This window comes from Crotalus tigris, unplaced genomic scaffold (assembly GCF_016545835.1).
Source record: "Crotalus tigris isolate CLP2741 ecotype Arizona unplaced genomic scaffold, ASM1654583v1 scf7180000024471.848039, whole genome shotgun sequence".
NCBI lineage: Eukaryota > Metazoa > Chordata > Lepidosauria > Squamata > Viperidae > Crotalus > Crotalus tigris.
Window position 1 is genome coordinate 102,907 of NW_024100642.1, and position 27,443 is coordinate 130,349.

The window sequence follows — 27,443 nt, forward strand, 5'->3', positions numbered from 1 at the left end:
TTCAAAAAGCAAATGTACTTTCTTGATTTTTTTTTCCCTTGAAAACATTTTGCTACTTATCCAAGTATGCAACGAAGTAAACATACAAAAGTAAAAATTCAAAGATCAAATCCACATTCGATGGATGCTCAATACCATTAATTAGGACTAAAGATACTACCATAGAGCCAGTTCAGTATAGTGGTTAAGGCATCAGACGTTTCACTTCTCATTCAAGAAGCTTCTTCAGTTCTGGTCAGACTGAGAATCTCCATAGACACTCTACATGGGGCATCTTTTATAGATGATGTGGAAGCTGCAAATGGTCCAGAGTATAATGACCATGCTACAAACCCTAGAGAAGGGTTTTAAAAACTGTGTTCTGTAGAATCCTAAGTTTCTGCAAGAACTTGATAGTATTCTTTTTTTTCCTGATCATTTTAATAACATAAAAAGAACTTGATAGTATTCTTGATGGTGTTCAAGACAAGGAAGAAAAAAAAATTCACTTGCATGCAACCAATTTTCTACCTCTAGAGTTTGCCTTATGATCAAGGGTTCTAAAAATTTTTTTTTAATTACCGTAACATCTTCCAGGGCCTGAAATAGATGGAAAGCCCCTGGTTTCGACAATCCCATCACTACAAAATAACATCCTTCTCAGCTCCTTGCACTGAACACCAGCAGGCTTCCAAGCCCAATTCAAAGTGCTGGTTATTACTTACAAAGCAGGAGGCTGCATCAAGCACCATGAAATTTTCAAATTGTCAGTTCAAACATCATGAGAAAGCCTGATGAGAGCTTATGAACAACAACAACAACGATGATGATGAGGACGATGATGTTGGAAGGATCTGGAGGTCATCTAGTCCAACTCCCTGCTCAAACAGGAAACCCTATACCATTTCAGACAAATGGCTGTCCAGTCTCTTCTTAAAAACTTCCAGTGTTGGAGCATTCACAACTTCTGAAGGCAGGTTGTTCCACTGATAAATTGTTCTAACTATTCGGAAATTTCTCTTAGTTCTAGGTTGCTTCTCTCCCTGATTAGTTTCCATCCGTTGCTTCTTGTCCTGCCTTCAGGCACTTTGGAGAATAGCTGGACTCCCTCTTCTTTGTGGCAACTCCTAATATATTGGAAAACTGATATCATGTCCCCATTCGTCCTTCTCTTCATTAAACTAGACGTACCCAATTCCAGCAAGTGTTCCTATTCTTGTGTGTCCAATCACATGGCCAACAAAGAATTCTATTCTATCGGAATACCTCCAGTCACCCACAAAATGTATATAGGGTTTGGGCCTCTTCATGCCCCCACACTATGGCACTCGCATCCCTTGGAAGGACACTTAGTCTTTTCCCCACTGCTACCCCTTAAAGCAATTAAAACAATTGTATACCATTCTCTGTATTTGTGTGTGTGTGTGTGTGTGTATTTTGCTTTTGTTTTTTTTTTTCAATAAGCTTTTGACTCCTTATGCCTATCTGCACAAGTCCCTGCACTTTTCTTGGTAAGGTTTTTGGAAATGATTTGCAATTGCTGGCTTCCTAGTCACCCAACTAGCCTCATGCCCATGGTGGGACTAGAATTCAAAATGTCCCAGTTAATTAGCGATTAAGTAAGGCTTGATGCCTTAACCACTATATTGAACTGGCTTTTTAGTAGTGTCTTTAGTCTTAACTAATTGTTCTGAACATCCATCAAAAATAGATTTGATCTGCTTTGAATTTTTTACTTTTGTACATATGCTTTATTGTACACGGCCCAGAATTTTTGAACTGGGGCAGAGTACAAACAGTGGAAAATGAAAATGAAAAATCGGTAAATTAATAGCTCTTCTTGTTCAGCATTTAGACCAGCATTTTACAGGTAGTCCTCAACTTACGACCACAATTGAGCACAAAATTTATGTTGTTGTGAGAAATTTGTTAAGTGAGTTTTGCCCCGTTTTACGACTTTTCTTGCCACATTTGTTAAGTGAAGTTGTTAAATTAGTAACACAGTTGCTAAGTGAATCTGATGGCACACGATGAAATGATTTTGTGGAAGTTAAACTAAGATAAATAGCTGGAGGATTCAGAAATTATCCATTTCTAAGTATAATGGAAAGATATTACCATATGCATATGAGTTACTTTCATGTGAGATGAGGGACTATACAAATGTGATAGATAAATCAGTCCTGTTTCCTTCATTCTAATTTCCCTCACCCCTTCATATCTCTCCATATGTACAGGCTATAACATGTAAAATATATAAAATTCTCTCTAGCCTTATATCTCTAAGAAATAGTAACCTTGAATTTTGAATTGTCAATGCTTTCTATTTAAAAAGGGAAAACAGTTTGCAGTATCTTGATCAGCAATTTGCAACCACCACTAATGTAGATGAAAAGTCTCTAGAGATTAACTGTCAGTATTAACTCCAATAAACCAACCTGAGGAACCTTTGATTTGGTTTTGTCTTTTACAATATATCCATTCCTAAATACAACCAAATTGTATTTTAAGCAATTAAAGCACAAGGTACTGCAGTGAGCTGTATATGCCAGGATGCTATCTGCATTTTCTGGCAAATCCAACTCCTGCAACATCTGCAAGATTTTTTTTCTCTAAGAATTGCACTTACCCAAGAGACAAAAAATGACCAAGAAAATGCCCATTTCCTGGAAACGGCCCGTTGTAAAACAGATCACAAAATCAAAGTTCTGCTGCTTCTTCTCTCACATCCAAACTGTAATATTTCCTCTGTCTCTCCTCTAACTTGCTAGAAAGGATAGTTGTAATTCCTACATCAAGTATCAGGTCTATTGCCATTTCGTGCTGGGTTGGTCCAATTTTTGTAGTAGGACAGTGGAAAGAGGACACACCTCTCTGTCATTGCACAAGCTCCTTAGAATTGTTCATCTCACGCCCTTGATAAGAGGAACTTTAAGAAAAATATCTTTTGGAAAGGTCATCATAGCATTAAAGGCTACAATAAGCTTGTCAGAAGATCACAAAAGGGGATCACATACGTACTATTCAACGTACTACTCAAAAAGATAGAAAAATGTGGGTTAGACAGCACAGTAACTGGCTGATCAGCCATACTCAGCGTGTGATCCTCAATGGAACCGCATCTACATGGAAGGAAGAGTGTAGTGGGGTGCCCCAGGGCTCTGTTCTGGGCCCAGTGCTCTTCAACATCTTCATCAATGATCTGGATGAGGGGATAGATGGGGAACTCATCAAATTTGCATATGACACCAAGCTGGAAGGAATAGCCAACACTCCAGAAGACTGGCTTAAGATACAGGAGGACCTGGACAGATTTGAACATGGGCGCTATCTAACAAAATGAAATTCAATGGTGAAAAAAGTAAGGTTCTACATTTAGGCAAGAAAAAACAAATGTACAGGTATAGTATAGGGGGTACCTTGCTCAATAGTAGGGATCTCAGAGTCCTAGTGGATTATCACTTAAATATGAGCCAGCAGTGTGCTGCAACTGCCAAAAAAGCCAACACAATGCTGGGCTGCATTAACAGAGGGATAGAATCAAGATCATGTGAAGTATTAATACCATTTTACAATGCCTTGGTAAGGCCACACTTGGAATACCGCATCCAGTTTTGGTCGCCACAATGTAAAAAAGATGCTGAGACTCTAGAAAGAGTACAGAGAAGAGCAACAAATATGATTAGGGGACTGGAGGCTAAAACATATGGTTGCTGGAACTGGGTATGTCTAGTTTAATGAAGAGAAGGACAAGGGGTGACACGATAGCAGTGTTCCAATATCTCAGGGGTTAACACAAAGAAGAGGGAGTCAAGTTATTCTTTCAAAGCACCTGAAGGCAAGACAAGAAGCAAAGGATGGAAACTAACTAAAGAGAGAAGCAACCTAGAACTAAGGAGAAATTTCCTTACAGAACAATTAATCAGTGGAACAACCTGCCTCCAGAAGCTCCAACACTGGAAGTTTTTAAGAAGAGACTGGACGGCCATTTGTCTGAAATGGTATAGGGCTTTCTGCCTGAGCAGGACGTTAGACTAGATGACCTCCAATGTCCCTTCCAACTATTATTATTATTATTATTATTATTATTATTATTATTATTATTAACTAGAGGTTAGCATAACATGCAAATTCAGCCAAAGATTCCCTGTTCAAATGTCCCTACACTCCTTTTTCAGGTGGGATTTTACTATTTGTTTTTTTAAACCGCCTAACTTACTACAAATGTACATATACATGGATTTGTATCTGCAGAAAGATGTGATTCCAAATACAATGATCAGGCAAAAAGTGCCACTGAATTCAGAAATTATTACTTACAAGTCAATGTATATATTATTGCAAGGTAAAGCTTCACTTCTTCTGATCTATCTATTCTGTGGCTATTGGTTTATATGCACTTACCTGTGTAGACATTTAAGAACATTAAGAACAAGATTTGTTTTATTTCTTTAGTTTATTTTATCCTGATTTAATTTCATTGCTTAATATCCCACCAGCATTTGAATTTTATTAAATTCAGAAGGTTTGCTCACCTCTTTGTGACTCTGGATTTGGTTAAAGCACCTGTTAATACTGCTTGAATGATAATACAGCTGAGTGAGCAGCAAATTCATTCTTCTCTAAGCTTAAGCTGAAACTTATCTCCTGCAATTGCACACACCCCTCTGCTGGATCTAACTGAGAACCACCACCTACAGCCAGTGTAGTGAATTAGTCAACAACCTGAAATCTGAATTCTCTGCATGCATCAAATGGGAACTTCCTAATAGTTCAACTTGATAGTCATCAATCTTTCAAATACCCAGTATAAGTGTTCCTGCGTCAATCATTGACAGCCAAACAATAGAGTCGCGGCTTATGTGTGGTATGCACGGTAAAAATAAATGTATTTGTAGAATTAAAGGGGGAAGAAGGAAAAAGGAATGTTACTACTATATATTAAAGCCATCTGAGTATCATGTGAACCAAAGAAGAGAAAACTAACAATATTGGCTGGTTATTTTTAGTCTTCCTGCTTCTTGACCAAGTCTGTTGCCCACAAAGAATCTTGCCATGTATTTTCCAGATCACAGGAGCAAAGAAACAGAACCTTGAGTTTAGGTGACATTTTTGGAAATCCTTTAAAATTTATTTTAATAAGATTTTTCACTAAATGTATCTGAGTTCATTTTATGATACTTCAATCTAGACTATCCCACTCCCATTGGATCTATGGGACAGATAATATACTGTATTGTATCGTTTAGGGTTCATTTGTAGTGTGAATTATCAGACTAAAATTCCAAATTGAAACTTTTGCACAACTTTGATAAAGCATATCCACTTTTTCCCTGAACAGCTGCCCAATCCCATCTTTCAGACTTCGTTTAATCTCTTACTACTCTTTATTTCTGGCAAGATTGCAGTACAGCCCCCTCATTTCCACATCTTGTTCAGAAGCTGTCGATCTGTTAGTGGTCTGTGAATCATGTTTAATTTCATCTCAAGCAGGTAGTGGGGAGAGTATTAGTCCTACAAGGTAAACCAGACTAAGAAAGCAATGACACTTATGTCAGTATTTATATGCTGTTTATATGCTTATAGTAAGAGCTATAATAACAGAATATATTGAGCTATGGTAACAGAATCTTGCACATCTGAATGTGCTTTCCCTTCCCTCCTTTTATCTCCATGTGAATTAGGAAGAAGCAAAAAGCCAATACAATCCTAGGCTGTGTTAACAGAGGGACAAAATCAAGATCATGTTAAGTATTAGTACCGCTTTATAAAGCCTTAGTAAGACCACACTTGGAATACTGCATCTAGTTTTGGTCAACACAATATAAAAATGATGTTGAAATTCTGGAAAGAGTGCAGAATGGAGCAACAAATATGATTAGGGGCCTGGAAGCTAAAACATATCACAAACAGTTGCAGGAATTGGGTAAGTCTAGTCGAGTGAAAAGAAGGACTAGGGGCTGACATGATAGCAGTGTTCCAATATCTAAGGGACTGCCACAGAGAAGAGGGGGTCAACCTATTTTCCAAAGCAGCAGAAGGCAAGGCAAGAAACAATGGATGGAAACTAAATGAGGAGGGGAGTAAGAACTAAGGAGAAATTTCCTAACACTGAGAACAATTAACCAGTGGAACAGAAGTTGTGATTGCTCCATCACTGGAGACGTTTAAGAAGAGACTAGACAGTCACTTGTCTGAAATGGTATAGTCCTCCATATTTTTTTAAAGTGGTAAGGGGTTCTGAGAGAAAAAAGTAAAAAAAAAAAAAAGAAAGAAACACTCATTTAGACAATCCCAGATTGTGTTTGGTAGCATGTCTCAGGTTTAGACTATAAATACTAGAACACTAGATGGCAGTACTATAAAGAGAAACAGACATTTTTGCTGCCATCAAGAGGTCATTCCAATCACTGCCGCCCATAGTTGATAACCAACCAACAAAAATATTGCTCATTATGTGCCCCAAAGTGGAATCAACAAAATTAATCAACAAAAACTAGTAACAGTAAAAGTTACATCACAGCAATAAAAGCAGTATACAACACGATATATTTACAGTCACTATAAAAATAGCCTTATACCATAAAGAGTTGCTAGTTGATCAAATGGTCTCAAAAATCAAATAAATAATCAAATAAATACCTAAAACCCTGCATCTAAACCTGACAACTAACTTGGCTAATTACAATGCTGTATCCCTGCCTTTTTACTTTACTGTCTTTCTCAACTACCATTAGCAGTACTTTTACCAATTTGTCCCTTTAATTAAATCAGTAAATTTTCAAGTCCATCTGAAATGCATGCAAAGATGTCTAGAGTTAGAGTAGGAGAAGAGAACAAAAGGATCTATTTGGGGATCAAGGTACTGAAATGAATGCAAACAAGATGGAGGCACATTTGAAAAAAGTCCCTGTCCTGGTCATGTTCTGTAATCATGCCAAGACAGGACTGGGGCAATTAATAGAAATGGCTAACCCCAGTTCTTTAATTACAATAATATTAACAATTTTACTCCTCCTATGCCTGAAGAGAAAAGTTTTCGATCAATGTGTGCTACGTGTTCTACCATATGCCAGCAAAATATGGACACTAACCTCACAATCGATACAAAAGCTACGAGTGGTGCAAAGAGCCATGGAAAGATACATGCTCAGTACCACAAGACAAGATAGAAAGACCTGCACGTGGATTAGAGAACAAACGAAAATACACAATGCCATCGAAAGAGTAAAAGAATTAAAATGGAAATGGGCTGGTCACATAGCAAGAAGAACTGGTGCTAGGTGGACCAAGGAAGTCATAGAATGGATCCCCCTTGATAAAAAGCGTCCACAAAAGAGACCTAAAACAAGCTGCATTGAAGACTGTATTGGTTGGAAACATGCGGAACAGGCCTTCATCCTACAGACAACAGCTACAATGAATATTAAGAGTTTAATTTGGGTTCTGACTCCCACAGGTGAAATGTAGGCTGACCCATTTAACCAAATAGATACAATTATCTATTTGGGGGAGGGGGGAATCACAAAGTAAAAGCAGACTTAACTTCTTAACCTATTTTCATGCTACTTTACAGGGTCTTCAAATGCTATAAAAACAGGTGGCTCTCCCTGGAATGTGGTGCTGGTAAATTTTCTCTCTCTCCCCCAATTTTAGCTCAAAGTTCCAAAAGCAAGCAACAATGTATATATAAAATTTTGGTAACCACAGTTGGGGCCAGCAATTCAGTCCTTATGCAAAGCAGTTTCTAAGTGAAACAGTGAATATATTTATGATCTTACTTCAGTTTTCCTTTGCTTACAGACCAGCGAAGATTGCAAATGCAAGGATTGGTAGTAAAGTTACATTTTCATCACCACTGTTAACTGTGAATGATCGCTAAATGAGAGCTACCTATATTTAACATTGGTTATTTTAAACCATTTGCAATTGGCTTAATTTCAAAAGTATAAAATTCAGGTAACTTACCATGCATATTGGTAGTTTCCACTGTGTGAAAAGAGACCAGGGATGGTAGAGATGATTGAGAGATTGTCTTTTGGTACTCAGTTCCTTCTTGACTAACTGTGACAGGATGTACTATATCGCCTAATAAAAGAATAAAAAACTTAAGAAAACTATTCCAAACATTCCTACTGTGTAAAATATCAAATATACCCATGCTTTTCTAAAAAATAATTTTGGACTTTTTAATTGTACACACATAAAAACAAAGAATAGCCTTAAAGCAACCCAAACTTTGATAACAAATACGAATATAAACTATTGGGAAACAACATCCAACTATTTCTTGAATTTTTAATATTAAAATAATTAGGATCAGAACAAAAGGATTTATTGCCATAAAAACAATTATATAGAATGACAGTGGACATTTATTTATGGTACATTTACAAAATCAGAAAAACTAAATTCAGCTTTCCCCAAAACATAAATTACGAAGAAAAGACAGCAAAGGACGGCTAAAAACAGCTTTGCCTATAAGGAACACATAAACATCACCTCTGCAAAAACAATAGGATCAACAAACATAAAAGGCAAATAAAATTGAAAAATGAAATATTACCTGCTCCAGTGACAGAAGATGGGAACATTATTGATTCTTCAGATGTAACAGTCATTTCTTTAATTCTACTCTCAGTAATCGAAGAGAAAATATCTGTAACAGGAAAAAGATGGAATGTGGAAAACATTGATGTAGAGCCAGAAGGCGGGCGGTGAGTTGTCGACTCCTGCGGTGAGGTTCCTTTCGGCTGCATGGTAGAAGAGTGGGCGAGGGAGGGACTAGTTTGTTCCTTGGCGGAGGTTAGCTCAGTCATGCCAACAGTAGCTGTCGTGGTGACAATAGAGGCCACCGACTCTGCGGAGGACATGTTTTCTGGGAATGCAGTGCTCGAGCGTGTCGAATGGAGCGAAGAGGTGGTGCCTCCTTCAGCTGGGGTGGATTCTGCATGAATAGAAGAACTCGTGCCGTGGGATGCAATGGTGGTCTCTGAGGGAGACGATGTTGGCGAGGTCCGAGCCGGAGAGGATACAGTCGGCATAGAAGGAGACATGGCCAGGGGAGACTTGGATGCTGGGGAAGCTGTTTTGGTCACTTCTGCTGAGGTCAGCTCGGCCTTAGTGGGAGAAACCTTGCTGAAGGTTGGCGTGGTTTGACCTTCAAGAGACGTGAAGCTGGTCTCCACAGTGGAAGGCAACCTCATCGGAGTGGAACCGGTCACCTCCAGAGTCGAGGTTCTGAGCTGCACAGCCGTAGGAGATGTTGCCGAAGAGAGGGAAGGGCTGGTCCCCTCAACTGCTGTTGATTCGACCTTGGCTGGAGGACGGGTGGACCGGAAGGAGACGGTGGTTTCCTTGGTAAGGGCAATGGAAGAGTGGTGACTGGAAGGGGAAGAAGTTGACGGGGAAACGGAGGTGCCTCGGGCAGAGCTGACCTCCGGTTCCCCTGTGGAAGAGCCAGAAGGCGGGTGTTGAGTTGTGGTCTCCTGCGGTGAGGTTCCTTTCGGCTGCATGGTAGAAGAGTGGGCGAGGGAGGGACTAGTTTGTTCCTTGGCGGAGGTTAGCTCAGTCATGCCAACAGTAGCTGTCGTGGTGACAATAGAGGCCACCGACTCTGCGGAGGACATGGTTTCTGGGACTGCAGTGCTTGAGCGTGTCGAATGGAGCGAAGAGGTGGTGCCGCCTTCAGCTGGGGTGGATTCTGCATGAATAGAAGAACTCGTGCCATGGGATGCAATGGTGGTCTCTGAGGGAGACGATGGCGGCGAGGTCCGAGCCGGAGAGGATACGGTCGGCATGGAAGGAGACGTGGCCAGGGGAGACTCGGATGCTGGGGAAGCTGTTTTGGTCACTTCTGCTGAGGTCAGCTCGGCCTTAGTGGGAGAAACCTTGCTGAAGGTTGGCGTGGTTTGACCTTCAAGAGACGTGAAGCTGGTCTCCACAGTGGAAGGCGACCTCATCGGCGTGGAACCGGTCACCTCCAAGTCGAGGTTCTGAGCTGCACAGCCGTAGGAGATGTTGCCGAAGAGAGGGAAGGGCTGGTCCCCTCAACTGCTGTTGATTCGACCTTGGCTGGAGGATGGGTGGACCGGAAGGAGACGGTGGTTTCCTTGGTAAGGGCAATGGAAGAGTGGTGACTGGAAGGGGAAGAAGTTGACGGGGAAACGGAGGTGCCTCGGGCAGAGCTGACCTCCGGTTCCCCTGTGGAAGAGCCAGAAGGCGGGTGTTGAGTTGTGGTCTCCTGCGGTGAGGTTCCTTTCGGCTGCATGGTAGAAGAGTGGGCGAGGGAGGGACTAGTTTGTTCCTTGGCGGAGGTTAGCTCAGTCATGCCAACAGTAGCTGTCGTGGTGTGACGGAGAATAGAGGCCACCGACTCTGCGGAGGACATGGTTTCTGGGACTGCAGTGCTTGAGCGTGTCGAATGGAGCGAAGAGGTGGTGCCCGCCTTCAGCTGGGGTGGATTCTGCATGAATAGAAGAACTCGTGCCATGGGATGCAATGGTGGTCTCTGAGGGAGACAATGGCGGCGAGGTCCGAGCGGGAGAGGATACGGTCGGCATGGAAGGAGACGTGGCCAGGGGAGACTCGGATGCTGGGGAAGCTGTTTTGGTCACTTCTGCTGAGGTCAGCTCGGCCTTAGTGGGAGAAACCTTGCTGAAGGTTGGCGTGGTTTGACCTTCAAGAGACGTGAAGCGGGTCTCCACAGTGGAAGGCGACCTCATCGGCGTGGAACCGGTCACCTCCAAAGTCAAGGTTCTCAGCTGCACAGCCGTAGGAGATGTTGCCGAAGAGAGGGAAGGGCTGGTCCCCTCAACTGCTGTTGATTCGACCTTGGCTGGAGGATGGGTGGACCGGAAGGAGACGGTGGTTTCCTTGGTAAGGGCAATGGAAGAGTGGTGACTGGAAGGGGAAGACGTTGACGGGGAAATGGAGGTGCCTCGGGCAGAGCTGACCTCCGGTTTCCCCGTGGAAGAGCCAGAAGGCGGGTGTTGAGTTGTTGTCTCCTGTGGTGAGGTTCCTTTCGGCTGCATGGTAGAAGAGTGGGCGAGGGAGGGACTAGTTTGTTCCTTGGCGGAGGTTAGCTCAGTCATGCCAACAGTAGCTGTCGTGGTGACAATAGAGGCCACCGACTCTGCGGAGGACATGGTTTCTGGGACTGCAGTGCTCGAGCGTGTCGAATGGAGTGAAGAGGTGGTGCCTCCTTCAGCTGGGGTGGATTCTGCATGAATAGAAGAACTCGTGCCGTGGGATGCAATGGTGGTCTCTGAGGGAGACGATGGCGGCGAGGTCCGAGCCGGAGAGGATACGGTCGGCATGGAAGGAGACGTGGCCAGGGGAGACTCGGATGCTGGGGAAGCAGTTTTGGTCACTTCTGCTGAGGTGAGCTCGGCCTTAGTGGGAGAAACCTTGCTGAAGGTTGGCGTGGTTTGACCTGCAAGAGACGTGAGGCTGGTCTCCACAGTGGAAGGCGACCTCATCGGGGTGGAACCGGTCACCTCCAGAGTCGAGGTTCTGAGCTGCACAGCCGTAGGAGATGTTGCCGAAGAGAGGGAAGGGCTGGTCCCCTCAACTGCTGTTGATTCGACCTTGGCTGGAGGACGGGTGGACCGGAAGGAGACGGTGGTTTCCTTGGTAAGGGCAATGGAAGAGTGGTGACTGGAAGGGGAAGAAGTTGACGGGGAAACGGAGGTGCCTCGGGCAGAGCTGACCTCCGGTTTCCCTGTGGAAGAGCCAGAAGGTGGGTGTTGAGTTGTGGTCTCCTGCGGTGAGGTTCCTTTCGGCTGCATGGTAGAAGAGTGGGCGAGGGAGGGACTAGTTTGTTCCTTGGCGGAGGTTAGCTCAGTCATGCCAACAGTAGCTGTCGTGGTGACAATAGAGGCCACCGACTCTGCGGAGGACATGGTTTCTGGGACTGCAGTGCTCGAGCGTGTCGAATGGAGCGAAGAGGTGGTGCCTCCTTCAGCTGGGGTGGATTCTGCATGAATAGAAGAACGCGTGCCGTGGGATGCAATGGTGGTGTCTGAGGGAGACGATGGCGGCAAGGTCCGATCCGGAGAGGATACAGTCTGCATGGAAGGAGACGTGGCCAGGGGAGATTCGGATGCTGGGGAAGCTGTTTTGGTCACTTCTGCTGAGGTCAGCTCGGCCTTAGTGGGAGAAACCTTGCTGAAGGTTGGCGTGGTTTGACCTTCAAGAGACGTGAAGCTGGTCTCCACAGTGGAAGGCGACCTCATCGGGGTGGAACCGGTCACCTCCAGAGTCGAGGTTCTGAGCTGCACAGCCGTAGGAGATGTTGCCGAAGAGAGGGAAGGGCTGGTCCCCTCAACTGCTGTTGATTCGACCTTGGCTGGAGGACGGGTGGACCGGAAGGAGACGGTGGTTTCCTTGGTAAGGGCAATGGAAGAGTGGTGACTGGAAGGGGAAGAGTTGACGGGGAAACGGAGGTGCCTCGGGCAGAGCTGACCTCCGGTTCCCCTGTGGAAGAGCCAGAAGGCGGGTGTTGAGTTGTGGTCTCCTGCGGTGAGGTTCCTTTCGGCTGCATGGTAGAAGAGTGGGCGAGGGAGGGACTAGTTTGTTCCTTGGCGGAGGTTAGCTCAGTCATGCCAACAGTAGCTGTCGTGGTGACAATAGAGGCCACCGACTCTGCGGAGGACATGGTTTCTGGGACTGCAGTGCTCGAGCGTGTCGAATGGAGCGAAGAGGTGGTGCCTCCTTCAGCTGGGGTGGATTCTGCATGAATAGAAGAACTCGTGCCATGGGATGCAATGGTGGTCTCTGAGGGAGACGATGGCGGCGAGGTCCGATCCGGAGAGGATACGGTCGGCATGGAAGGAGACGTGGCCAGGGGAGATTCGGATGCTGGGGAAGCTGTTTTGGTCACTTCTGCTGAGGTCAGCTCGGCCTTAGTGGGAGAAACCTTGCTGAAGGTTGGCGTGGTTTGACCTTCAAGAGACGTGAAGCTGGTCTCCACAGTGGAAGGCGACCTCATCGGGGTGGAACCGGTCACCTCCAGAGTCGAGGTTCTGAGCTGCACAGCCGTAGGAGATGTTGCCGAAGAGAGGGAAGGGCTGGTCCCCTCAACTGCTGTTGATTCGACCTTGGCTGGAGGACGGGTGGACCGGAAGGAGACGGTGGTTTCCTTGGTAAGGGCAATGGAAGAGTGGTGACTGGAAGGGGAAGAAGTTGACGGGGAAACGGAGGTGCCTCGGGCAGAGCTGACCTCCGGTTCCCTGTGGAAGAGCCAGAAGGCGGGTGTTGAGTTGTGGTCTCCTGCGGTGAGGTTCCTTTCGGCTGCATGGTAGAAGAGTGGGCGAGGGAGGGACTAGTTTGTTCCTTGGCGGAGGTTAGCTCAGTCATGCCAACAGTAGCTGTCGTGGTGACAATAGAGGCCACCGACTCTGCGGAGGACATGGTTTCTGGGACTGCAGTGCTCGAGCGTGTCGAATGGAGCGAAGAGGTGGTGCCTCCTTAGCTGGGGTGGATTCTGCATGAATAGAAGAACTCGTGCCGTGGGATGCAATGGTGGTCTCTGAGGGAGACGATGGCGGCGAGGTCCGATCCGGAGAGGATACGGTCGGCATGGAAGGAGACGTGGCCAGGGGAGATTCGGATGCTGGGGAAGCTGTTTTGGTCACTTCTGCTGAGGTCAGCTCGGCCTTAGTGGGAGAAACCTTGCTGAAGGTTGGCGTGGTTTGACCTTCAAGAGACGTGAAGCTGGTCTCCACAGTGGAAGGCGACCTCATCGGGGTGGAACCGGTCACCTCCAGAGTCGAGGTTCTGAGCTGCACAGCCGTAGGAGATGTTGCCGAAGAGAGGGAAGGGCTGGTCCCCTCAACTGCTGTTGATTCGACCTTGGCTGGAGGACGGGTGGACCGGAAGGAGACGGTGGTTTCCTTGGTAAGGGCAATGGAAGAGTGGTGACTGGAAGGGGAAGAAGTTGACGGGGAAACGGAGGTGCCTCGGGCAGAGCTGACCTCCGGTTCCCCTGTGGAAGAGCCAGAAGGCGGGTGTTGAGTTGTGGTCTCCTGCGGTGAGGTTCCTTTCGGCTGCATGGTAGAAGAGTGGGCGAGGGAGGGACTAGTTTGTTCCTTGGCGGAGGTTAGCTCAGTCATGCCAACAGTAGCTGTCGTGGTGACAATAGAGGCCACCGACTCTGCGGAGGACATGGTTTCTGGGACTGCAGTGCTCGAGCGTGTCGAATGGAGCGAAGAGGTGGTGCCTCCTTCAGCTGGGGTGGATTCTGCATGAATAGAAGAACTCGTGCCGTGGGATGCAATGGTGGTCTCTGAGGGAGACGATGGCGGCGAGGTCCGATCCGGAGAGGATACGGTCGGCATGGAAGGAGACGTGGCCAGGGGAGATTCGGATGCTGGGGAAGCTGTTTTGGTCACTTCTGCTGAGGTCAGCTCGGCCTTAGTGGGAGAAACCTTGCTGAAGGTTGGCGTGGTTTGACCTTCAAGAGACGTGAAGCTGGTCTCCACAGTGGAAGGCGACCTCATCGGGGTGGAACCGGTCACCTCCAGAGTCGAGGTTCTGAGCTGCACAGCCGTAGGAGATGTTGCCGAAGAGAGGGAAGGGCTGGTCCCCTCAACTGCTGTTGATTCGACCTTGGCTGGAGGACGGGTGGACCGGAAGGAGACGGTGGTTTCCTTGGTAAGGGCAATGGAAGAGTGGTGACTGGAAGGGGAAGAAGTTGACGGGGAAACGGAGGTGCCTCGGGCAGAGCTGACCTCTGGTTCCCCTGTGGAAGAGCCAGAAGGCGGGTGTTGAGTTGTGGTCTCCTGCGGTGAGGTTCCTTTCGGCTGCATGGTAGAAGAGTGGGCGAGGGAGGGACTAGTTGGTTCCTTGGCGGAGGTTAGCTCAGTCATGCCAACAGTAGCTGTTGTGGTGACAATAGAGGCCACCGACTCTGTGGAGGACATGGTTTCTGGGACTTCAGTGCTTGAGCGTGTCGAATGGAGCGAAGAGGTGGTGCCTCCTTCAGCTGGGGTGGATTCTGCATGAATAGAAGAACTCGTGCCATGGGATGCAATGGTGGTGTCTGAGGGAGACGATGGCGGCGAGGTCCGAGCCGGAGAGGATACGGTCGGCATGGAAGGAGACATGGCCAGGGGAGACTCAGATGATGGGGAGGTTCCTTCTGGCTTCATAACAGTAGAATGGGCGAGTGATCGATTGGTTTGTCCCTGGGCAGAGGTTAAGCTATCTGTAGTAGAGAGAAGTTTCCTTTTTCTGAATATCCATTGTTGGTTTTTCTTTTCTAGTGCATGGCGTAGCTTGTTTAGTGTGTTCATTAGAGTAATAGTTCTTGTTTGATTTGAGTGTTGCTCTTTGTTGAATGTCAGTGAAATTGTTTTCAGTGCTGTTCCATTTACACCTCTCCCCGATATTGCTAAGATATATTAGTTAGAAAAAGTTTAGTTAGCATTGGTTGATCATTCTTATTTTTTGCTATTTTTTAGTTATTTCAGCTAACTAGCCAATTATGTCGGGTGAATAAGTATCTAATATCTCAGGCTGCCACAAAATGTATTATTTAGGCAGGTAATTTTCAACGTGTTTTGTAAAGATAATAATAGTAGTAGTAGTAGTAGTAGTAGTAGTAGTAGTAGTAGTAGTAGTAAAGTTGGAAGGAACCTTGGAGGTCATCTAGTCATCTATAAGAAACCGTATACCATTTCGGACAAATGGCTGTCCGGTCTCTTCTTAAAATATTTTTCCCACTACAGCATTTTGAATTTTTAGACTGAAAATGCTGGAATCACATCTGGCAAATATCTTTAGCAACTGTTTCAATGAGCCATTGATTCTTTATCCATAATATTCAGTGTGCTGCTTCACATTTGAATGCTGTACAAAAGTTCCAGCATCTTGTTTTTAACCCTTGCGAAATAGTTTTATCTTTTGTATATAATCTTGCCTTAATAGCAATAGCATTTTGACTTATATACCACTGCACAGTGCTTTAAATCCCTCTCTAAGCAGTTTACAAAGTCAGCATATTGCCCCCAACAATTTGGTTCCTGGGCGTTATCTAACAAAATGAAATTCAGTGGTGAAAAAAGTAAGGTTCTACATTTAGCCAAGAAAAACCAAATGTACAGGTATAATATAGGGGGTACCTTGCTCAATAGTAGTAACTGTGAGAGCAATCTCGGAGTCCTAGTGGACAATCACTTAAATATGAGCCAGCAGTGTGCTTCAGCTGCCAAAAAAGCCAACACAGTGCTGGGCTGCATTAACAGAGGGATAGAATCAAGATCTCGTGAAGTATTAATACCACTTTACAATGCCTTGGTAAGGCCACACTTGGAATACTGCATCCAGTTTTGGTCACCATGATGTAAAAAAGATGCTGAGACTCTACAAAGAGTACAGAGAAGAGCAACAAAGATGATTAGGGGACTGGAGGCTAAAACATATAAGGAACAGTTGCTGGAATTGGGTATGTCTAGTTTAACGAAGAGAAGGACGAAGGGGGACATGATAGCAGTATTCAGGAGTAGGCAACCTTGGCTCTTTTATGACTTGTGGATTTCAACTCCCAGAATTCCTGAGCCAGCCATGCTAAGGGGAAAGGGAGAGGTTTCCAAGCTGAGCCATGCTGGCTCACGAATTCTGGGGGTTGAAGTCCAGAGTCATAAAAGAGCCACAGATCCCTACCCCTGGTCTAGTTTAATAAAGAGAAGGACGAGGGGGAGACATGATAGCAGTGTTCCAATATCTCAGGGGCTGCCACAAAGAAGAGGGAGTCAAGCTGTTTTCCAAGGCGCCTGAAGGCAGGACAAGAAGCAATGGATGGAAACTAATCAAGGAGAGAAGCAACCTAGAACTAAGGAGAAACTTCCTGACAGTTAGAACAATTAACCAGCGGAACAACCTGCCTCCAGAAGCGGTGAATGCTCCAACACTGGAAGTTTTTAAGAAGAGACTGGACAGCCATTTGTCCAAAATGGTGTAAGGGGTTGGACTCGATGACTTCCAAGGTCCCTTCCAACTTCATCATCATCATCATCATCATTATTATTATTATTATGGAAGGCTGATTCAACCTTGAGCCACTTAGAATCAAACTCCTGGGAGTGAGCAGTGAGTTAGCCTGCAATGCTGCATTCTAGCCACTGCGCCACCACGGCTCTTAAGGAAATGTGCATCAACCTCGTCAAGTTTCTTCTGCATTTCCCTAAGCCTCACCTAAATAACATTGATTTTGTCAGAAAAAAATATTAATTTCTGCTGCATTATTTCTCACAGCTTAATGCTCTTATCATCTTCCCAGGCTTAGAAAAATTCTTAAGGGAGAGGATGTAAGTTTTCTATCCCTTTCCAACTTTTTTGAAATGCCATTCCTAGACTTTAAAAGACAGCTCATCCCTGTTGTTAGAATTAGAAAATTGTTTATTTGGCCCTCTAATCCAAACATCTGCCCAATGCTGTACAATCCACACCACAATTTCTTAAATCCAAAATTCTTCAGGGATTTGATAAGCCTGGAAGCATCTCAATAGATCCCAGCTTGTACCAGACATCTAGGGAATCTTCCACTCTTAGGATGAAATCACAGCATCCATACTTCCACTTGTCAGTGTTAGGTCCTGATCCATACAGAAATAATGACTTTTCCTTATTCAGCTGCTTGAAGTAGTGTTACATTTCCTTTTTCTTCATAAAATATTGTATTCAGCAGGCGTTTGGCTTGAATATGTCAAATTTTATCCATGTCTGAAGATCACATCTTAGATACTTAACACTCCAAATATCACGTAGGTTGCATTTGAACTGTGACTTTGTATTTGTATTAAATATTAATTTTCATTTGTATTAAATTTGAGTTGTGTGGAAAAGCCAGTTTGTAAGTAGAATTAGTCATGACAATTTTGGTTATGCATTGGTCCTGGAACACATGAAATTAATTGGCTGAGATTGGAATGAAATGAAGCTTAGTGCTGCTAAAATCCTCTTTATGTCTGCCTTGTTTCAGCTCATATATTCAGCCTTCCATCCTTCCGGGGTAGGTAAAATGAGGACCCAGATTGTTGGGGGCAATGTAAATATATATATACATTGCTTACTGGTGTACACCGCTTAGAGAGTGCTTGCACTTAAAGCGGTATATAGGTCTCATAAATAAATAAATACTTGTCTGTGCCAAATAAGCTACAATTCTAGGTTTGCTTCTTCACTAGTTTCTTGTAATCTTATGTATGGCATAAGGGAAGATGGGAAGGCTGCATCCCCTCCCTCTTTCCCCCCTCCTTCTGGCTCCTACACCCAATCATCTGGCAGCAAGGCCAGACAGGCAAGCACCGATTGGCTGTTTGGAACCAAAGGTAAAATATAAAATCTCTTAATAATGGCAGACAGTGAGAGAAGGACAAGCTGGTGACTTAGATGCCTGCTGGCAATGTAAGGCTGGCTGGAGAAGACCAACAGGTGAGCAGCAATTGGCTGCTTTGGAATGGAGGCCGAAATCTGAAATATTTTAAAGGTATGGAGAGATTTTGATGCCGGCTTGAGAGGTACAGCTGGCTGGAGAGCATTGGTAATTGACAGGTGAGCCCTCTTTCTCCCTGGAGGGAGGTGGCCTTTTCGAGGATGGGGAGCATGGGTTTTTCCTTGCAATCCATGTCTCCATTTGTTTTTCTTCCCCTTGACAAAGTAGCAGGCAGTTCTACAAGTCAGCTGAGGAGGAGCAGTGATTTCCAATGCTCCCTGCCAGCTTCTCACAAGCAACATCAATGGGGAAGCCAGCAGGAAGTCAATCCAGCTCCCGCTGCTTTATTTGCTGGCCGTGGTCATTCTGTTTCTCTGTTTAGGTAAGGAAATATCTCTGAAAGGATATCACAGGGTCACAGATTGTCTAATAATATATCATTGCTCAGACCAATATTTTTCTTTCCTTATTCAAAATATTTTGAAAGGCATTCACAGTTACTGCTTAAATATCTTATTCTGATTTTGCTCCTGGACATGCAATGCAATGCAAAATAATTGTATGTGGTTTGCCTGAACATGAGATTAGGTATAGATAATCCTTGACTTTCAACCATAATTTGGACCAGAAATTCCATTGCTAAATTATGTGGTCATTCTTGCCACAGTCATTAAATGAATCACATGGTCATTAAGTGAATCGGCTTTCCCCACTGATTTGGTTTGTCAAAAGCCATCTGGGAAGTTTACAAATGGTGATCATATGAGCCAGGATGCTGCAGCTATCGTAAATACATACTGGTGGCCAAGAGCTCAAATTGCGATCATGTGAATGCATGTATGCTGAGAGTTGTGAGAACCTGTTATAAGTCACTTTTTTCAGTGCCATCATAACTTTGAACAGTCACTAAATGAATAGTCATAAGTCAAGAACTATCTGTATTTAGCAGTGTTGCATTTAAAATTAATTGTAAGATCTTAAACTTTTTTAAAATGATAATACTGTTGGTATAATGCAGAAAGTATACAGAATCAGCATATGAATGGAATAGGTGAAATTGTTAAAAATCAGATGCTCAGACTGACTCACACAACCTGAATACATGATAAATGATAAAGAGCCGTGGTGGCGCAGTGGTTAGAATGCAGTATTGCAGGCTAACTTTGCTCACAGCCAGGAGTTCAATCCTGACCGGCTCAAAGTTGACTCAGCCTTCCATCTTTCCAAGGTCATTAAAATGAGGACCCAGATTGTTGGGGGGTAATAGGCTGTCTCTGTAAACCGCTTAGAGAGGGCTGTAAAGCACTATGAAGCAGTATTTAAGTCTAAGTACTAGTGCTAGTGCTACTGATATAAATTCTAAAAACGTAATGATATTTAATATAAAAACCACATCAAATATGAAATGGTAAATAATGCACTAAACTCTGTCAAAAGGAGCAACACATTATTGATCAATTTCTATTCTAATATTATAAAACACTATGTTTACTTTACTCTCATTTGATTATAAACTAAAAATCACAATGAATATATGAAGGTAGAGTTACTGATTTCCAACGCAGCAAAGAAATTGTAAGAGGGTGCAGAGTGTCAATGCTGCAAATACTGTATATTCTTGCTTTGACAATATGCAAAACTGTCTGGTAATTACTGGGTTAATACACAGCTTAGAGTGGGGGGGAGAAAAAGCCCGGGAAAGAAAGAGGAAGTAAACTTTTGACCTTCACGCTAATTGGATAATGTGACTTGTGACTGCAAGACAAGGGAGGGGTTTAGCAAGAAAAGGTTGATGCCAGCGACAGGAAGTCAGATTCTGGCATCAATACGTCCATGATGGTGACCGGCAGAATTGTAGCTCTTTAATAAAGACTTTAGGAAACATGCCTGAAAGTTCTTTGAAGTGCTTCATTAGTTGGAACCTGTGACACAGAGATTATGTCAGCTCAGTTCCTCAATTCTCTGCTACTTCTCCAAATTTCCCCAATAAAAATGTAAACAGAAATACGTATTGCATTTGATAAAGGCAGAATAGAGAATAAATGTACAATACCAGTTCTCCCTAACCTTGGTGTCTTCCCAATGTGTGGACTTTTAACTCCCAGAGCTGTGGACTTCAACTCCCAGAATTCTCAGCAATAAGAATGTACTTGCTGGTTACCCTGGCTCAAATTGTGAAGAGTTGTGATTGAGTGGGTGGTGCAATGGTTCAGAGGTTAAGACACTGGGCTTCTCAGCTGGAAAGCCATGCTGCACAATGGGGTGAGCCCCCATTACTCACCCCACCTCCTGCCAACCCAGGTAGCAGTTTGAAATCATGTAAATGAGAGTAAATAAATAGGTATCGCTTCGGTGGGAAGGCTGCTGAGTTCTGTCCTTGCACACTGGCCTGATGGTAATGGAAACATCTCTCTCAGACAACAAGGCTCCCTCAGCTGAGAATCAGAGATGAGTCGGCCATGGCTGGACAGGGGAAACCTTTAAACCTGTGACTGAGTCCCATCTAACTAATCTGAAGCACAGAGGCCTTTTCCTCCTCTCCCACCCCGTCACAATGGCAAATAATCTATTCCTGGTCAGTAAAGAAAACTCTTCACTGCCATTATCTGAAAGGTAATAGGAGGAAGAATACGTTTTTTTCTGATTAAAAAAAACCCTGCCTCTTTATCCTTCTCTGCATCCTTGTCAACTATTGTTTCCAAACATGTTAGATGTTTTTGTTGCTTAACTACCAGAACAGTTTGGCAGATCATAAACTTGAACCAGTTTCTAATTACACCTGATGATTAATTTCTGTACTGTTTCGTCCAATTTGTTATATGGAAAGGTATGTGAAACACACATCACCTGGCCAATTTAACCAATTTAACCTCAGACTTAGTATGTTGCCTCTAAGGCTGGTAGAAGTGAGAAATATATTTAATACGAAGTGGGTACAAGAGGGATTTCATAGGAGGATTCAGAAAGCGAAGAGGACAATCACAACTGTGTACTTAAAGCCCCACCCCTTTGGTAGACTTAAATTGTATAGTTGCAGATGCCATTTTGATTTAAAAAAAAAAAAAAACGCAGCGGATGCCTTGGGATGCAACCTCACAGTTTTAAACAAAGAAGCCAAATCTGAAAGTCATCTGGGCCAAGCCTCAAAATCACAGGTCCGAATGTTGACAAAACACATCAGGTCACTAAGGAACAGGAAGCACCACATTTGAAAAATGTAGCAGCTCAACTGCCGACTGGTGTACAATGCTAAGATCATGTCAGACCCACACTGAATGTTATATAATTTTTGCCCATTGATTTACCTAAGTAATTTTAAATGCCCTGTTTAAATTTAGAGCCAGATTTTTTAGGGATTGCTTATGGAATCATTCAGACATTACGATCTGCAGAAACCTTTTTACAAGTTGCCCTGAAGTGCTGTGAAGTAGAGGCATAGAGGATTTTTATCTGTTCCTCCAAGATATGGAATGTATTTTCCTAGCCTTCACTCTCCCAATCTGTTTGACATTGCTGCTATTTTTGCTTTACTGTTTGCTATTTACATTTTGATTATGTTGTAAACTGACCAAATTATCCTTCCTGAAAAAAAGATGGGGTATAAATTAAAACTTTTCACATTCTTTTGAGTCAGTCTTGGCTTCCGATGGCTATGCGAACAGCAATGAAAGGTTGTCTGGGCACCATTTTCAGAATGGCTTGCAAATACCCTCTTCCTAAGGACAAGAAGCTGCTCTTAAATACTACAACAAAGGAAAAGAAAAAAAAACTTAGTGAAAACAGAAACATTTATTGGAAACTAAAATATAATAATAATAATAATAATAATAATAATAATAATAATAATAATTGTTATTATTATTATTATTTCTCGTCTATTCTGCTGTCTCCAGGCACTGCCACGTCCACTATCCAGACCGATAAGGAAGACAAAAAAGTCTGGATAGTGGACGTGGCAGTGCCTGGAGACAGCAGAATAGACGAGAAAGAACTGGAGAAGAAAACAAAATACAAAGACCTACAAATAGAAATAGAAAGACTGTGGCAAAAGCAAGCAAGGGTAGTACCAATAGTCATAGGCTCCTTGGGTGCAATCCCAAAACAACTGGAGCACCACTTGAACACTATTGGCATTGACAAATTCGCTATTAGTCAATTGCAAAAGGCGGCCTTGCTAGGAACTGCTTCCATCCTACGACGATACCTGTAATACCATCAAACATCCACATCTGCCTATCCCAGGTCCTGGGTAAGGACTCGATAGGTAGACAAAATACCAAATCCAGTCTGAACATCTGGCTGACTGTGCGATGATCAATAATAATAATAATAATAATAATAATAATAATATAAAGTTGGAAGGGACCTTGGAGGTCATCTAATCCAACCCCCTGCTCAGGCAGGAAACCCTATACCATTTTGGACAAATGGCTGTCCATTCTCTTCTTAAAAACTTCCAGTGTTGGAGCATTCACTGCTTCTGGAGGCAGGTTGTTCCACTGGTTAATTGTTCCAACTGTCAGGAAGTTTCTCCTTAGTTCTAGTAAATATGTAGTAAAACAGAGCTGTAGGGATGGTAGAGAAGAACTGAGAGTTGAGTCTCCTGCTTGGAAGGGATGATTTAACAAGAACATTTTTTTTTGTTAAGAAAGAAAATCCGTGACATATTTTATTTGTTCAAATGATGAGTTTGAAGACTGAGTGCTTTTCAATATGGAATCTCCATAAACAATTTAATATGGAAGTGAAATTGAAGAATACAGAGCTAAGGTTGTGTTTCTACAAATTTGGAGGTCTCGCTTGGTATGCAGAAATGTGTTTGCATGCCTTATCTATACACCAATACACTGAACTGTCATTTTTAAAAATAAAATGACCTGACCTATAAATCTTATGAAGAATGGCGAAAGAAATTAGGAACGTTTAGCTTATTAAAGAGAAGACAGAGGGGAGATGGGATAGCAATCTTGAAATACTTGAAGGGCTATCATTGAGAAAAGGGCATTGATTTACTCTCTGTGACATTAAGGACAGGACAAGAAGCAATGGGTGGAAGCTCATCAGAAGGAGATCAAACCCAGAAATAAGGAGGAATTTTCTGACAGTGAGAACTAGTAAGCTGAAGAACAGTTTGCAGGTGCTCCATTACTGGAGGTTTTCAAGGAACAATTGGACAACCATTTGTCCAAAATGGTATGAGGACTCCTGCATAAGGCAATGGGCTGGACTAGAAGACCTCCAAGGTCCTTTCCAACTCTATGATTCTATGAGTTTCCAGGAGAAATATAATGTTAAGAGCAGTGGTGGTGCAGTGGTTAGAATGGAGAACTGCAGGCTAATTCTGCTGACTGCCAGGTGTTCGATCCTGACCGGTTCAAGGTTGACTCATCCATCCTCCCAAGGTCAGTGAAATGAGGACTCAGATTGTTGTGGGCAATAATGCTGACTCTGTAAACCACTTAGAGAGGACTGTAAAACATTATGAAGCTGTATATAAGTCTAAGTGCTACTGCTAAGTGCTAAGATATTCCTTAAGAAGGAGAAAGAGAGGGAAAGGGAGAGGGGGAAGAGAAGGGAGAGGGAGAGAGAGAAACAGACAGAGAAACAGAAGAAAATAGAGGTGGGACATATTGTACAGGGAGAAAAGAATTTGCTTGATCCAGACCTCCTAAAGATGATGATTTTAATAGATAAGATTTTTTTTAAATCCCATTCTTATTACTTTATAAATAACTCAAGGCAGCAAACATAGATAAAACTCCTTCTTTCTCCTATTTTCCCCACAACTCTGTGTAATAGGTTGGGTTTAGGAATGGGTTTCATGCCTAAAGCGGGACTAGTACTCATAATCTCTTGGTTTTTAGTCTGGTGCCTTAACCATTACACCAAACTGTCTATCAAAATGCTGATGATGATGACAACGGTGGTGGTGATGGTGATGATGATGATGTATTTAATTTCTATGGCTACCCATTTCATCTAAGCAACTCTGGTTGACTCAGTACACTCTTCTTGTAAAAGAGTAACAGCAGGTTCTAAATTAGCAAGATGGTGGACCGAGTCTCACAATATGGCAAAATTCAATGCTTTGGAACATTAACACAGATTTTTAAAAAGGTGAGGCTCGCATTGTGATCTCCCCATCTGCTGTCTTGCCAATTTTGACACATGCACCTGTACAATGGTGCTACTGAAAAGAAGGCAGCTGATGGGCAGATCTGGAATTATGATCACAATGGAAAAGCTTCTAAATTATCAAGTAGCTGCTACAGCAGTTGTGACTATCCTGAAAACATTTGCTGATATGGTCCCTCCCATCCCAATAACTTTTCTATTTTTTTCCTTAGCAAATTTCCAAGAGAAGGCTTATCTTTAGAGTGGCAATATGATAACCTCCTATTTACTAATTCTTGTTCATTAGCATATGAAAATCAAGCAGAAAAGAAAACAAACAGGGCCCTGAGTAATATTACATTTCTATTTAGCTTAGAGACAGATTCTGGGGCATGAGTATTTGCGAGATAGGGGTCCAAACAGTCAAAATGACGACCAGTTGATGAAAGTCCCACCTCATTTAATCTGTGAATGTGTGAAAATAGGCATTTTTGATTCCTCCCACGCATGGACGTCCCTATTCATACCGAGATATGGCAACAAGATAAAAAAGAAAAATGCATTCCTTGTTCTTTTTCACCCTGTGTACCTGCTTTCTCACCACTTCACCGCAATAAAATCGGCTCTTTCATTGTTTACAAAGGTAACACTGTTAGTAATTAAAATTTTTGAAACTCCAGCATGCACTATTTTGTTTCAAAAGCCTGCATTCAAATTTCTCTGCACCACTGAAGACACAAAATCAGTACATATGTGCATAACTGGTAATGAATTCAATTCAATCAGAATAGAGCTGGAAGGAACCTTGGAGGTCATCTAGTCCAACCCCCTGCTCAAGCAGGAGACCTTATACCATTTGAGACATGTGGCTGTCCAGTCTCTTCTTAAAAACCTCCAGTGATGGAGCACCCATGACTTCTGAAGGCAAGCTGTTCCACTGGTTAATTGTTCTCGCTGTTAGGAAGTTTCTCCTTAATTCCAAGTTGCTTCTCTCCTTGATTAATTTCCATCCAGGTGCTTTGAAGAAGAGGTTGACCCCCTCTTCTTTCTGGCAGCCCCTCAAATACTGGAATACTGGTATCATGTCACCTTTAGTCCTTCTTTTCTCTAGACTAGCCATGAATTTTTCCTGGAATCTGCACTCTAATGTATTTATTTTTAATTGCATATTTTTAGTGAAGCAAATGTTGGACACCTGCTATCTGTTTATAGTTTTGGAAGTGCAAAGGATTCATTAAATCGATTGTTTAATTAAAAGCATTAAATAATTGCACTCCAACAAATTTATTTGGTTTGGCCAATACAAATTGGGTCTGTTCTTGTTAAAAAGGGAACTACAAAGGCATTGTCTGTATATTAGTGGACTCCAAAAGTGGTAAATGAACACTCCAGGACTATGCAAGATGACCCACTGGAGTGCAGGAAGAAAATATTGGAACATCTATTTAATTATTTTTATTTTTAAAAAATAAAGTGGCACTAATGCTTAGTATATAGAACGTACAAAATAAAATACATGTATATTTGGAGATACATTTCACAAGGTATGTATACTATGTATATTTCATACACATGTTAGTACAGTAGTACATTTATATAATTTATAAATAAATAAATTCAATATTTTGAAATACGAGTTCTTTGTTTTTTTGTACTGATGCATGCGTGTAGCGATAAAAGTTTTAAAAAACACTTCCTATTTAACAATCAGGTTCAGATTTCAGGCTGATAGCTGTCCCTGAATAACAGCCATTTTACTGTCGTGACTGGATCAGAACAAATCTATGTAATCTAATCTATCATTAGAGTTCTGTGGTCTGAACAGAATCCAGACATTTTCCTCTAAGGAGAATTTAAAAATCTGTCTTTTTTAAATGCCAGGCAATATAAGAAGAGTACATTAAACAAGTCAGATCCGAGTGGCAGGAATGCAATTTGCTTTTTAGTCTTCAGTATCTGCCACTACTGAGGGGCAGTCAGAGAGAAGAGGGGGACAACTATTTTCCAAAGCACCTGAAGGCCAGACAAGGAATAATGGATGGAAACTGATCAAGGAGAGATTCAGCTTAGAAATAAGGAGAAATTTTCTGACAATCAGAACAATTAATCAGTGGGACAGAAGTTGTGGGTGCTCCATCACAGAGGTTTTTAAAAAGAGACTGCACGACCATCTGTCAGAAATAATGTAGGGTTTCCTGCTTGAGCAGGGGGTTGGACTAGATGACCTATAAGGTACCTTTCAACTCTGATTCTATTCTATTCTATTCTATTCTATTCTATTCTATTCTATTCTATTCTATTCCTTCCTTTCCTCTCCATAATCACATCTCTGTCTTAGTAGAAATAATTAAATATATCCCTTTCAAATGAAAGCAGAGGGCTGGTTTGGTATAATGGTTAAAGGAACCGGGCTAGAAACCAGCATATGTTGAGTTCTCCTCCTGTCTTAAGCATAGAAACCACCTCTTTCAGCTCTAGGAAGAAGATGGCAATGGTGAACCACTCCCAGCTGTGTAGACTTATCCATGTAGTTGCCAGGAGTTAAGGCTGACTCAAAGGCACCACAGACAGAGAGGGAAAAAAGGAGAGCATCAACTACATAGTCTTGGAAATTGGCATCCAGAGCCTTCAGGATAGGCCACTTCTATTGTTCAAGAACAAAACCTTTGGAAGAAAAAGAAGAAGAAGCCCTACCTGAAATCCATATATGGAAACAAAGCATCAAGAGGAAAAAGATGTTCCTGAGACAATATTGAACCGAGTGAAGTTTCCAGTCCATGGTTCTTGCCTCAAGGCCAGCTTTTCGACTTGTGCCCTGGGAACCCGTCTGCTTCTGAAACTGGGTGCCAACTGTGGCGTGTGGGGCTAACTCTGGAGAAGGCAAATCTATTAGCTTAACAAGCTGACACACCCT

The 27,443-nt window shown here is 43.0% G+C and overlaps 3 protein-coding genes across 4 annotated transcripts in view; all 3 read right to left on the reverse strand.

The window, feature by feature from the left end:
- Positions 1 to 9,953, reverse strand: part of LOC120303454 (mucin-2-like) — a 29,767-nt gene extending 19,814 nt beyond the window's left edge. Inside the window, exons 1-2 of the mRNA XM_039333004.1 lie at positions 8,546 to 9,953; positions 7,948 to 8,067 (exon numbers count right to left, since the gene is read on the reverse strand). Coding sequence (XP_039188938.1) covers positions 7,948 to 8,067; positions 8,546 to 9,941 — 1,516 coding nt within the window. The 5' untranslated portion in view covers positions 9,942 to 9,953. The remainder of the gene's footprint in view (positions 1 to 7,947; positions 8,068 to 8,545) is intronic.
- A 348-nt stretch (positions 9,954 to 10,301) lies between these two features.
- Positions 10,302 to 12,359, reverse strand: LOC120303466 (mucin-5AC-like). Its single transcript, XM_039333030.1, has one exon. It carries the CDS (start codon positions 12,213 to 12,215, stop codon positions 10,302 to 10,304), a length of 1,914 nt encoding a protein of 637 aa, XP_039188964.1. The 5' UTR covers positions 12,216 to 12,359.
- A 614-nt stretch (positions 12,360 to 12,973) lies between these two features.
- LOC120303459 (mucin-5AC-like) overlaps positions 12,974 to 27,443 on the reverse strand; it is a 35,804-nt gene continuing 21,334 nt past the window's right edge. Inside the window, exons 1-2 of one of the 2 annotated variants that reach the window (XM_039333010.1) lie at positions 27,224 to 27,359; positions 12,974 to 15,373 (exon numbers count right to left, since the gene is read on the reverse strand). In XM_039333010.1, coding sequence (XP_039188944.1) covers positions 13,335 to 15,373; positions 27,224 to 27,308 — 2,124 coding nt within the window. In that variant the 5' untranslated portion in view covers positions 27,309 to 27,359 and the 3' untranslated portion in view covers positions 12,974 to 13,334. Of the gene's footprint in view, positions 15,374 to 27,223; positions 27,360 to 27,443 lie in introns of those variants that run through there. The other variant, XM_039333012.1, reaches the window with a different exon arrangement.